Here is a 13,702-nt window from a genome sequence, read left to right as displayed (position 1 = left end):
ATGCCTAGTGCCTACTGTACAAGCTTGTTGAGGCAGTGCTATGATCTTGGGTGGCTGCAGTTGGTCAGATCTAGGTTCAGCAACATTATGTGCCCAAAGAATGAGGACAGCCAACTACCTGAATATACTGAATGACCAAGTGATTCAATCAATGGATTTTTTCTTCCCTGATGGCACAGGCATATTCCAAGATGACAATGCCAGGATTCATCGGGCTCAAATTGGGAAAGAGTGGTTCACGGAGCACGAGACGTCATTTTCACACATGGACTGGCTACCACAGAGTCCAGACCTTAACCCCATTGAGAATCTTTGGGATGTGCTGGAGAAGGCTTTGCACAGTGGTCCGACTCTCCCATCATCAATACAAGATCTTGGTGAAAAATTAATGCAACACTGGATGGAAATAAATCTTGTAACATTGCAGAAGCTTATCGAAACAATGCCACAGTGAATGCGTGCCGTAATCAAAGCTAACGACGGTCCAACGAAATATTAGAGTGTGTGACCTTTTTTTTTTTGGCCAGGCAGTGTATATCTCTTGTGCTTTAAGTTATCTTGTTTTGTTCTGTGATTGATTTTTGTATGGGAAAATTGGTACATTAGTAGAATAGTAAAGTCTAGGTAGGCTCAGTGCCTCGATACCTGTGTGTGTGACAAAGAGATAAGGAAATTAATAATTATGAATCTAAACTAGAAATGGCTCAATTAATATAAAAGACGTGAGCGCCTGTGTCCCTTGGCCTCATCTCATATAATGAATTTCATCGCAGTGATTTGTTGATACTTCAGGTCTTTGCCATCATTGAATGGCTTGCTAATTTCACAGCAGGGAGTTCTAGTTAATTCCAGCCACTCATCAAGACACCTGTCCAGTTCACCACAAGCTCTGTTCATACCACATTTCATTTTCATGCTGTGCCCTAATATTTCTCATCATCCTAGTTTGTTCTTGTCACCTGCCTTTCCTTATTAGTTTAACCCTAAAGTTTGAATGTCTTGGTTCATCTTTTCCCTGTCAGCACAAATGAATGTGTAAAATTCAATCTCGATCACGTTTCTTTTTTTAATGAAACGAGCAGATAAGACGTTCCGAGACATTTAACTTCGCCAGACTCCATAACCTAGTTTGACTCCAGGCCAGTGGTTTAGCCTGCACACTCTGATGTGGGATTTTCATTTAATAGGGATCTGCACACTGGCTACAGACGAGCATTCACATTAGGCTTGAAAGGAGCCTCCAGCAACAGCCCTGTGGTATGACTGGAATATCAATCCATCCTCTTCGCCTTTGATTCAGCCCCCGCACCTCAACCTCCTTAGAGCAGTGAGGATGAGCACACAGCAGGAAAACACAATGGCTCCAGGAATGGAAAGTGGAAAATATCAGTGCAGGTGTGCAGAGGAAGCACTGCTGATTTGGTCCACAGCACTGCTTTGTTAATGGCAACATGCTGCATTTTCCTGCTCATAAGGAGTATAAATAGTTTAGAGATACCAACCGTTGACGCTGCTTTAAAGAATGCTCACCTCTGAAAGTTTCACTGCAGGTATTGCTAATAGATGAGAACAGACCTACGCCTGAATGACCACGCCCACTTTATGGTGAAAACAAGTGCTGTGAAAATAGCAAATACGATTGGAACCACCGATAACAGCTGCTGCATCACATTTTGCACACTATCTTTTGACCTGTTTATAGAGTGGAGTGGGATTTAACAGTCTGCCTGCTCAAAAGACTGCAGGAGCAGAGGGGATTTTAACGTTAATAATTCACAAAAATTGAGCTCACCTACAGGGGTTCTAATAGTGAAGCTTATAAATGGCATAAAGGGTTAACCGTCCTGTTTCGTGCTCCTCTTGGCTGGTGATGAATTGTTGCTTTATAAACACAAACATCTGACAGAAAGGACAGATTAACAACATAACATGTTTGTTCTTTTTAAAATGCTTTTAAAGGTCCAATTTGTGAGATATTTTTGGGAACTGTTACATCTCATTCCAAACTCGTCAAATATTGACCACCAACCCAATGCTTCACTATCTGACAAGTTGGGAACGAGACTCAACTATCTAGATGTTGATCTATGTTGGACTTTTGATTTGCCTCAGAACTCACATTAACCGCCAGTCAAATTAGATGGACTGCTTTCACCCTAAAGGGATGGGGCATGATGCAATGTCAAAGTCTCTCTCATCTGTCGCTTCTAGAAACCCAAAGAAACATTGGCTAAAAGTCTGCCTGTAGTCAACCTGAAAACCCAATCAATCTGTGAGCTCTTAACTTACAGAAATAGATTCTTCACTCACAGCAGGATACTTTTTGCACATTTCTCTGTTTTCTTCACATACACCTGTCGGGGTAGTGGCAGCCTTCAGTCATTAGATTTTTTTAATTGCCCGTAGTTGAATCAAGAGACCTAAAGTTCTACCATAAACCTTTAATGCATCCTGGTTTGTCACCTGGTGGAAGACGACCCGAGTTGAAATGAGTAAAACTGATTCTTCATTCCACTCATTTCTGCTTAGTTTGTATTCCAGTTAAGCAGCTGTGGTCCTCGCCATTCAATTTGTTATTCCAAATCGCACCAGAAAGTGGTCATTCAAAGTCAAGGTCAAAGTATAATTTCCCCCACTAGGGACACTTTGTTGCAACAAAGCATGAAAACACAGCCTCGAAATTTCTATTAATCACTGGAAACAGAAATCAAGTAAAAGTTAAAGACAAAGACAAACTGACTTTGGAAAACAAGGTTTGCAAAAAGCCCTCCAAGCAAATGCCTATGGGCCTTAATACATTTCCCATGCGCATACTTATGTCACTGTTTCTCTCCCGATTACTCCTCTGCGGTGGAGTTTCACTGTTTTTTGCCACTGGTGTATTGATGCCTATATTCAGGCCTCACAAAATAATTGGAACGGACTAAAATCAGCACAGAATCTAAATGTGTTGGATTGATTAGTTTTCATTTCTCGACTGACAAGTTGCATTTTTTTGCTCATTTGTTGCTATGGGATAAGTTCACAGTCAGGGATTTTTCCTACCGATGCATTAAGGCATCACATCTGCAAGACCATTTCCAAGTAGAATGTCAGGGATTTGATTAGAGCTGAAACAATCATTCATCTATACAAGTTTAAAATCAAGAAATCATCATTATCATTTATTTTATTTTTTTCTAAAATTGCCAAAAATTCCTGGATGTGAAACTTGTCAGCATGTAAGAAAAGTTGATTGTTTTTAAGTCTTTAACTCTGACTTTGGGCCTTTTCACTTTGTAGACCTTTTACATAAATACAAAAATGCTACATATCACAATAAAGAAAAGGCAAAACCCCCAAAAGAAAAATATAACCCTTGAACGTTGACATGTGAGCAACGTTTGTTTTCTGACATTAGGTCTATGGGAACCGAAGCTAGTTGGAAGTTTCCTGGAAATATATTAAAGTATTCCTCAACTATTTATTAACTATTTGTTAGAAAATAGTAGAATACTATTATTTAATAATGTTGGGGTCATTTTCAATACATTTTAAGGTAGTTATATTGGATATCTGGGGGTTATTTTAAATACATTTCCAATACGTTGCTTGTTAATTACCACCTACTTGACAGGCAATTTCCAGACCTGTAGAATGAAGTGTTACTGCATTCATCTGTTTTTTAATCACTATGAATTAAACATCTTTGGGTTGTGGAGTGTGGGTCAGACAAAGCAAGATATTTGAAGAGGTCTTGTTAATTATGATGGAAAAATTTGACATGTTATAGACAAATCAATGAAGAGAAAATAGTCATTCAGTGAATTCGGAAAACAAAGAAAACAATCGTTAAAGCAATGTAATATAACTTGTTGGAGACGTTTTTTGTTGTTGAGTATCATCTCCAAATCGTCAAATACTGACACTTTGGGTTGGCAGTTGGGTTGGACTCGGATGCCAACCCAGAGCATCACTATCTTTCTCCGGGAAGTTACATTTTGTTGTTTTAGTCGCAGCCCGAAGCTGGGTTATTTTACAAAAAAGTCACTGTTACCACTTCTGCTTTGTCGCTGGGGCAACAAGAGGTCGATGCTTCAAGTGTCATAACACAACCACTGTGAATGCTGTGTGAGTCCTTGGAGTGTGTCTGCAGCATTTATTTCATGTCATTTAACTTTCAGATCTCCATTTCACTGTTTCTTATCTATTATTCATTGAGGATGACAAGACGACACGACAACTTGAACGATGGCACATTTTTCCATCTGATTGGCTGTTAAAAATACACCGATGCTATGCAGAAGATGGAAAGCATGGAAGTGAAGTTGATTGGCATGCTTCATGTCATTCCGATGCCATCCAGGCTACGCCAAACCAGATATCATTCATCATTAACTCCTTTTATGAAAAGAGCCCAAACCCCAAACACTGGAGAGGAAAATGGTCTGACTTCCATCACTCTGACATTCACATTCTCGAGGGGAAAGACATTTCTAAGCATGTTAGTGGTTGATTCATCTCCCTGAGCACTTCCATTGTCCCCTCTCTGCCCTGGAGTCTACAATGAAAGCTCGATCTCTTAATGGCTCTTTGTTGTTCACTTCCACCCACACAACCCTACTGTACCGGGCACATCGTTGTGTTTCCTTCCTAAAAAAAAAGATTACCATGAAAAAAGGGTTGCTGCCCCTTCTCTGCATTAACGCTCCAAGGAACTTCCTTACTGTAGGAGGATGTGTGAGTGGAAGTCTTCTCTCTGCTCATCTCTCTCCTTCCAGGGTTCACTGTGCTCGACGGAGGTGGTGGGTGGGTGTGCTAAGATGGCAAGAGAACTGAAATGGAACTCCCAGATCTTGCCGCCTACATGCCGTTCCCTCATAAAGACACCGTTTCTTTTTAGTCTGGCTATCTGCCTTCTCCATGTCAGCATGATTGTCAAGCTTTGTGTGATCTGCTGTGACTCATTCATCATTCTGGAAAGCACTGATGTTGCTCTGCTTTTTTTTGCAGATAGAGCAGAGACTGCCCACTTTTTGGTTGCGCAACATGAATGTATGTAGTGCTCCTGTAAGACCTGATGATGACTTCTCTTACTTTACTGAAAGACATCTTTTGAGAAAAAGGGCTTTGCCTCAAAGCATTTTGTGGAAATGGGAAATCATCAGTGATATGAATATGACAGATGGAGTATTTTCCCTCTATTAAATCCAGTTCTGTGCAGCTGGAGAGGTACCTGTGATAGCTTTTATTTACTTCAGAGAGCAGAAGTGGCACCAGAAGGTCTGAGTTGTACTCAAAAAGTTAGAAAACCTTTTCAGCCACATGTTCACCTGTTCAAAGTTCAAAATTCAAAAACATAGACATAGACCTATCGTATGGATCATGACGAATGAAAAACTGCACACATTTTTTCTTCTTCTCCTTTTTTTTTTTTTTTTTTTACCTCTGCAATGATTCATTTGAAAACGCCTTGTTCAAGGCACAGTGCTCACCGAGACACAGAGATTTAGTGCTAAAATACAGCTCACCAAATCAAGAACACTATGAGCTAGTAACTTCATACAATTTCTATAATACCTGACACCAAGGAGACATTTTTCACTTTTACAATAATGGTCCATTCCATAGCACATAGAGCGAGCGCACACACACACACACACACACACACACACACACACACACACACACACACACACACACACACACACACACGTGAAGCATGGCCTTTGCCACTCAAGCTTCATGACACTGAAAAGACAGAAAATTGCAACAATAACCGACATTAATGTTATATTCCCATCACTTATGCATCGCCCAAATGCTCCAGTTACATGATGCAAATAAACTACTAGTTTTATTTGTTATCATGGCTGTTTAAAAACCTATACATTATTCAGTCCTCAACGTGCTCTGGAGGACTGTTGGCAAGCTGTGACATTTAAGTGGTGATAGTCGAGGCCTTATGGGAAATGGTGTTCGGCTGTTCTAATTACCACCCTGTGTAGACATATGGTGTGAACCACTTGACTTCCTTTTGAATAACTTTATGTTCAAAGGCTGATTTTATGGGTAAAACTGTGCCATAACAAATGACAATATTAAGGTTTCCATCCAGAGGTCATACAAAATTTCAACTAATTTCCAGAAAAATCTGCAAACCAAAATTTGAATTATAGCAAATTAATATCCACATTATGTAATTCTTCGCCCGGTGCAGAGGATCAGGGTACAATAAGATGTTATGATTAAATGAGTGCAAGTCAAAGCTCAATAAATGGAAATCCATGATGCATAGCATGCCAGGAAACATGAATGTAAACAGTGCACAGTTCATTTATTTGTTATTTAAATCTGCTTTGCTAATATCTTATGAGAAAGTAAATGAATTCTACATGTTGCTGAAGCTGAACTTGTTAGCCATTTTAAAACCTAAATTTGTCCCTTTGATAATTTCTAGTCAGCTAATTGGCTCATTCATTAATTATGTCTGTTGCCAAGCACAGAAATGATCCTACTAATTAAAAAAGCTTCAACCCAGTCTGTTGAAATAGAGGGAATTTAGGAGAGGTAAATTGACACCTTACTAAACTGAAAACTAATAATCAAAGTAGATCAAATATAAAGAAACTAAATATAACAATTGTGAAATCAACTATTTCACTTTATTTCAAATCCAGCCATTCAAGAAAAGCTGCTAAATAGGCCTGTCTTTGACCATTCCCTGAAGATTTTCTATTAATTCTGTATTCTAGACATGACGTCCTAAGTTCCTCTATATATATTTCAACTAATAACTCAGACATATGCGGGGTGACGCCAGCATCTTTGTACCTTCACTCAGTAAAAAAAAAATAAAAAAATCTGAATCAATGTCCTCCTTTGCAGCAAATATTATCTGATGTATTACACAGAAATTTCTCTTCACTTCAAAGAGATTTTTTGAGAGCGAGTGTGTCATCTTAGATTGACCAAGCAGCTAAGACAGACCAATTTGGTCTTATTCTAGACCGAATGCACGAGTAAATGGCATCTTTCACAGTCCGTCTCTCACAAGCCTGCAGTGCTGCTGTGGAGATAACTGTTTACCCACCGTGCATGAAGTACAAATGTAGTTATGTTATATTACACGCTTTCCTCTATTTGTGATTGAGGTTATAATTTGGTCAGTGTCCAAGCAGCATGAGGACAGACGACGACAATCTGTCTTCCCCCTGCATTGTGATAGTGTCTTGGCACTGATGATTGTTTACGGTCTCCATATCTGCCGAGCACTTCGCTATCTCCTATTCAGCAGACACTCACGTGGCCTCACATGCCAGCTGATTGAAATATTAGAGGTGGACAGCCAGTGAAGAGATGCAGGCATGGTTAATTGAAGTCTAATCATTTTATTTTATTGTCTCATTCAGACCAGGAGACGACTTACTATATGTTTTAAAAGGCCACTCTAAGAACAATAACCTTATTCCACCTTTCAGTACCTTCCTGTATGGCTGAAATGCATCACTATCTGCTGTGGTCCATCTTGATGGCTTGAATATGATACCTGATATCCACTGCAGTGCACTAATGCATTCGCTTTCTATTTTATTGACCAAGGCCATTTCCTGCCTCCCTAAAATATATTTACCCTCTGCATGAACATACCGAATAGCAAAGATTACTTGAAGGGTATTTTACTCAAATGATTGGAAACATGAAAATATTACCTCCTCTGGACCTGAACAGATTTTGTGTACACCAAAATTGGACTACAGTTTCTTTGTGGTCATTTTGATTTTCTTCAAAAGGGTTTGTGTCTCTTCGTAGTCCTTTTTTGTCTCACTGTGGTAGTTTTATGCCTCTTCATAGTACTTTTGTGTCTTTCATGGTAGTATGTGTCTCTTTGTGGTAGTCTCCTGTGTTGTGATTGAAGAAAACCATCATTTCAAATAGATGGTATGACCCAGGGGGGCTCCCCGACACCTTTGGTTCCTGGGCCTTTGCCCCCCAGGCCCATTGAGTAATCCATCTTCTGACATAACGGCACAAAATAATGATGAAGCTCCTGTGACTGCCAGGGACTCTTCATCATTTTCTGCAAATTATTCCACAGCATGTAAAAAAATATCCAATTCATTCAACATTTTTCCCATTTCTATACAAGGTGTTTCTGGAAATTGTCTTCAAACTATATTAACTGATTCACACGCCGTTAAAAGGTTGACATAAAGTTGCCAAAAACGAAACAGAAACAATTAGCCGAAGACTCTAAAACGCTCTGTAGAGCGTGAGGAACTGCGGAGAAGGTACTTAATTCTCTGTGGGCAACTGATAATCGATGGTTATTCTGCTGTCTCCGTTAATGTCTACCCTTTAAAAAGTGTACACATTCCACTCTGCATGGTTATGTGCAATCATATATTAGATTTGGCATTTGCCATTACATTACAGCTTAACATTTTCCAAGGTGTGATACGTTTTCAGGATTGATTTCCTAACTTCCAGGCAGCAGCGGTAGATTTTTCTCTTCGTGTCAGCGCAGGAGAGAACCAAACTCTGTTTAGATTGGCAATCCATCACAAAGTACACAACGTCACATTAAACTTTATGCAAACTTTTATTTTGGTGAAAGAGACGCGGCTGAATAACCATGCACTTGCGGTGTGATCTCATATCTCGTGTTCAATTTCAAAACATTGATTCGAAGGTCTTGGATTTCAGTGTCTTGTGTTTTCAAATAACACTGAAGATGGAGCGTTCAGCTAACCTCAGCTGGCATCATCACATTGTCCCCTCCTTCTAAGCCCACAGAGGCCTCTTCATACTTGACTGCACACAATTCTCTGCATTGTACAATTCTGCCTCTCTGCTTTGTGTTTTGAATTAAATCCCAGCATTTATGTGAGTGTATCTGTTTCTAGTATTGAAGGTCTGTTAATGTCCACACAGTTGGTGGAGGGGCTGTGGCTCAGGGGGAGAGACAGTGTCTTCTTTTCGGGAAGGTTGCTGGTTCGATTCCCCTGGTCTGCGATGTTAAATTTAAAGTTTGTTTATATACAACAGACTAATGGAAAATGAGAATCCCGCAAGTCCATTTCCATTTAGTTTAACTCGGCACAAAACTGTGGCAGGGTGTGTTTGGGATTATATGCCTTACTTAACATCACCTGTCCTGCGATTTGCACATCGCATTATTGATGCTACAAGTTTACGCAGAACCCTGTTATGAAGAATTAACGTAAGGGTAAAAGGGAGAAGTGTGTCAATATTTACACTCCTTCTTGGAGCGTAACTCATTCTGACATGATTCGCTTAGACTTCCCGAGGGTATCGCCGCCTCCAGTGACAATGAGTGCTCTTCATAACTTGCCAGAGCTAACCCAAGAATCACCAAATTTGTTCAGTATCTGTCCACGGGCACTCTGCAAACAGGAACTGCAAATAGCTACTTCAGCCTGCGTTTTATAGTACCAGCTGATATCGATCAGTATAGTACATATCAAAAATCAAATCAAATCCATAAAATCTTTTCCGGGATTAAAAAACTGAGTTAAAGACAGTTGGTGCAAGATTTCTCACTCTCACTTGGTTTTTGTGGAATTGTATCATTCATGTAGTGGCTGTAAACTTTTTAAGAAGTTACACATCCACGACTGACTTCAGTACCCTTCATTTTCCATTGTAAGAATGTGTTGTCGACAGGGGGGTGCAAGGGATTATATGAAAGGGAGGTCAAAAAGGAAAGCACTCTCTTAAATAAAGCGCCGCTTGTGTCCTTGCTGTTGTTGCCGAGGCTGCCGATGTGCTTCATGATGTAGAAAATGGGCCTTTGTTGTACAGTAGCCCTGCCGCGTCTCCTGGGTATACCTCGTCTAATACGGTGCCGGAGGTTCCTTTTCTCTGCAGCAGCCGTGATTTCGGTGTTTGGTGGTTGGTGTTAATGGGAGAGATGAAATCATTCCTTCCCAGCCATCAGGAAACTTAATGATTTGCTGCTATTCTCGTCCTCAACCCTGGGCTGTCAAGTTACAGATATTGATCTCCGAGTCATGCATTATCAATCAAAGAGATTATTGCTCGGTTTCAGGGCTGGCTGGATGAAAACAAGATATCTGACTTTGTGCTTGTAACTCTGTAACTCAGATTTTTCGAGAGTAAGCCCTCCAGTTATTTTGAGACTCAATACTTTATTCGCTTTTCTGGGGGTTCGGTAATGTTGGCAGACTCAAAAGCTGTAGTTGACTCTATAAATCAATATCATCCTGTGTGTCCCGGCTAAAGCTTTCAGCCACCCATCATTTCATTTATCAGTTTCGCTCGACTGAATCTCTCTCCTCCTTTTTTTTCCTGTTTTACAGCTACTGGAAGGCAGCTTCACGTCCCAGGTCAGCCATGAAGTCGACGGGCTTATCTTCCAGCCATGCGGGGTAAGCGTCCATCTATGTATGACAATGTGTCATTTTTTTTCAAAGCTGCTGCCATGCTGCCACAGGTTGATTGTCAGCAAGCAGCTTTTTCTCCCATCGAGCTCTTACATAAGAGTCGGACAGCTTGTCACTACCACCCGCCGTTTGTCACTCTCCATATCAGTCTCGCCCTCTGCTATTGTAAAGGAAGCCACACTCCTACATGCCTTCACATAAACACAGGCCTCCCTGTAAGAGGCTGCACGGTGAAACTGGCAGTTTGTGTTACAACGGAAACGGCCTTGGTTGGAGTGCTGATTTACTTGGTGGTAGAACAGCAGAAAATCACTTTTTATCTGTGACAGTGATGTTATTCCTCTTTTCATCTCCTGTGATGGACTAAGCGGCCTCTGTTCCACTGTGAAATAAAGAAATATCCTTTCTCACATTTGTGCATGAATAGAACTGGTAGGTATTTTGAGGAATGGATTAAAAGCTCAATACAGCCATAGTACCTACTGACAGTAATGCTGCTTGAGAAATATGTCACAGCTGCCTGAATAATGCTTCTGCATTTAATTCTCAGCTTTTGCACATTCTGTGTATAATAAAGACTCCCCCCGCACATGAAGTAAGGCATCAAAAGTTCTCTAATACGAGTCTGACATCACCGGGATTGTCTTCCAAACTTAAGCCTCGTTTCCACCAAGCAGTCCAGTTCCATTCTGTGTTCTGTAGAAAGGGTCTTTGTTCATTTACGTTAGAGCCTGATTGAAAATCAATTTTTGGGGGGTCAATGGTGAGTCCAATATTAGGGAGTTAAAGTTTCAGATATCGATACAGGTTCCACAGATTAAGCACGGGTTCAGGTAAGTACGATACAGAAAGTAAGTTTAGGCCTGACTCTAAAAATTCGATTTTGAAATGTGTACGGAGAAGTTTTACACTTTCAGTATCGAATGTGAAAACAGCCTTCAAGTGTCAAACATCAGTCTCCACAGAGAAGCTCAAACATTGTAGTAACAACAAGAAAAACACATTTATGACGTGAGAGGAATTTTAAGTACCTGTGTCTCAATCTGTATTCTGTCTCCATTTTGTGAAGCATCTGCCTTTTATGGCTTGTTTACTTGCTTTTCAACTTGAAAAATCTCATATAAGTGTTTTTATTCGTGAGGTACAACAGAGTATACTAATTGAGGCCATTGGGAGGTCATGTTTTAATTGAACCCTCAAGCAATTCCAAAAATAATAATGACATTAGAGTCGATACCGAAACCAGAGACTGTAAGTGACATCCAAGAGAATGGGATACCCTGAAAAAAGGGTAATTAAGAGCAATCAATTACACTTGCACTCCAAATTATAAATGTGCCTTAAATGTACATTACTACACACTAGATAGAAGTAAAGGTGAATATTTTTCACTGGTTTTAAGCTCTTTTATTAGTTAATGATTTCTCCCAGTTTCTCCTCCAGTATCACTGATGATTACATAGATTAATGGATCCCTTTTAATGGAGCTAATTTCCATGGAAGGAAATAAGCAGGCGACATTTTAATCATGAGATCATTTCTAAGAAAATCTCCCTTTTAATGAGAACCATATGGATGCTGTTTTTTTTGCATACCTGTGTGTAATTCATTTCATTAGCAGTCATTATGTTGATTTACATCAGAATAACATAAAGAACCACCGCAGGAACACCTGGGATGGGAAAATATATGGGGTATTCGGGGCCCCAAACTGCACCGAACTTAATGCTTTTATGAGCAAGTTAATGCTCCACCTCAAATTTAACACATCTCACCAGGACTATTAAATGGATTAGGTACAAAGTTAACAGATGTCACATTAACAGGCAGGATGATTCTGGGTTGTTTGAAGCCAAATAACACTTTAAATCTTTCTTATTCTGGTTCCTCCAAATGTCACAGTCCTTGTGTTTCTCCCTCTGCTTGTTGAGCATATTCCGTTTTCACTCTTTTCTGTGATTTGTAAAGTAATCCTCATTCACTGCATAACCGTGACTGTAGCTGTATCAGATAGCATCAGCAGTCTAGAGAGCCGGCCATGAAATTTGGAGGAGGCAGCAGGTTTACACAGCTGCACTCTCTCTGTCTCTCTCTACCCCAACATTATCAGAGGGGATCTGCATCCAGACGTCTCTCCAGGGCGTCATTGTCGTGATCAATAACCCCGCATAAACATCTTAGTTTTGCAGGTGCTTGCAACTCCTGCCACTCTCTTTCATTTCTTGTTCAATGTAATCTCTCCCTGTGATGCTTGTCTTGTACTTGTTTTTTGCTTGTATGTAGAAAAGTGCTTGTGTACTGTTTTTCTCTCTGGGGGATGTTAATTAGATTTCATTTTCTTATTTTCACAGTTCTAATTTAGCAAACCGTAGGGGGAATAATATTGTAAAGTATGTTTGTAGGAAGAGAAATTAATTATGTAAAAATAGGGTATGATCAGTGGTGTAATTTTTAGCTGCAAAGACTGCAAGAGTATTCTATTGAATGCTTTTGGATTTACAGCACTGGGGGTTGCTCCTTTTTGATGCAGCCATCATCATTGATTTCTGGTCATCTTTCCCTTTGTAGCCTCAGTGAATCTGATGGATCATGAGCAATAGAGAAGGGTGTTGAAAGCACTGTGGCCACTCTGGATGTGGCATTTATTGAACCGACAGAGGAAATTGCGACAGCATCAGCCCATCCGAGTCATGGATTAGGAATACAGTGTTAACCAGGGTTTGTGATTTGTCTTGGCAGGTGCTTTTTACAGTTTTGAAATGAACGCTCGTCAACAAGCGGGAATAGAATCAGTGTGCAAATGTTGTGTCAATAAGAAATCTGATTGTGTGGACAGGTCCATGTTCAAACCTTCTGTTTTGTTGGCTGGTTTAATATTTCCTGATGACTGAACTGAATGGAAGTCCTTTCACAACCCTGCAAGGCTGTGAGTGATCTACTGCTCCTAATAGAATTGACCACCAAAGATTTTTCATGTGTCCCTTTAAAGCCGGGGTTGATAAGCTATTACCTCCACCGAGGAGGTTATGCTTTCACCTGTCTCCCTTTTTTTGGTTGGTTGGTTGGTTCATTGGCAGCATTACACAAAAAAGGACTGAATGGATTTCCAAAAACTTGGATAGAGGATGGGTCCCCAGCCCAGAGTACACTTATTCACTTCTGTGTGAACGTGGATAAAGGGACAGACCTAGGATTTTTGTCTAACTTTTTTAACATTGCGAGATGGAGCATTTCTTTACATTTTTGTTAATATCTCAAAGAGTAATAAATGGATCGTGATGTTAAAAAAAATCAGG

General features: G+C 40.1%; 1 protein-coding gene across 1 annotated transcript in view; it reads left to right on the top strand.

Annotated features, from left to right (window-relative positions):
• rngtt (RNA guanylyltransferase and 5'-phosphatase) overlaps positions 1–13,702 on the top strand; it is a 100,507-nt gene that overhangs the window by 53,295 nt on the left and 33,510 nt on the right. The window contains exon 12 of the mRNA XM_030406042.1: positions 10,323–10,391. Coding sequence (XP_030261902.1) covers positions 10,323–10,391 — 69 coding nt within the window. The remainder of the gene's footprint in view (positions 1–10,322; positions 10,392–13,702) is intronic.

Source organism: Sparus aurata, chromosome 22 (assembly GCF_900880675.1).
Source record: "Sparus aurata chromosome 22, fSpaAur1.1, whole genome shotgun sequence".
NCBI lineage: Eukaryota > Metazoa > Chordata > Actinopteri > Spariformes > Sparidae > Sparus > Sparus aurata.
This window is presented reverse-complemented; position numbering and strand designations above follow the sequence as displayed.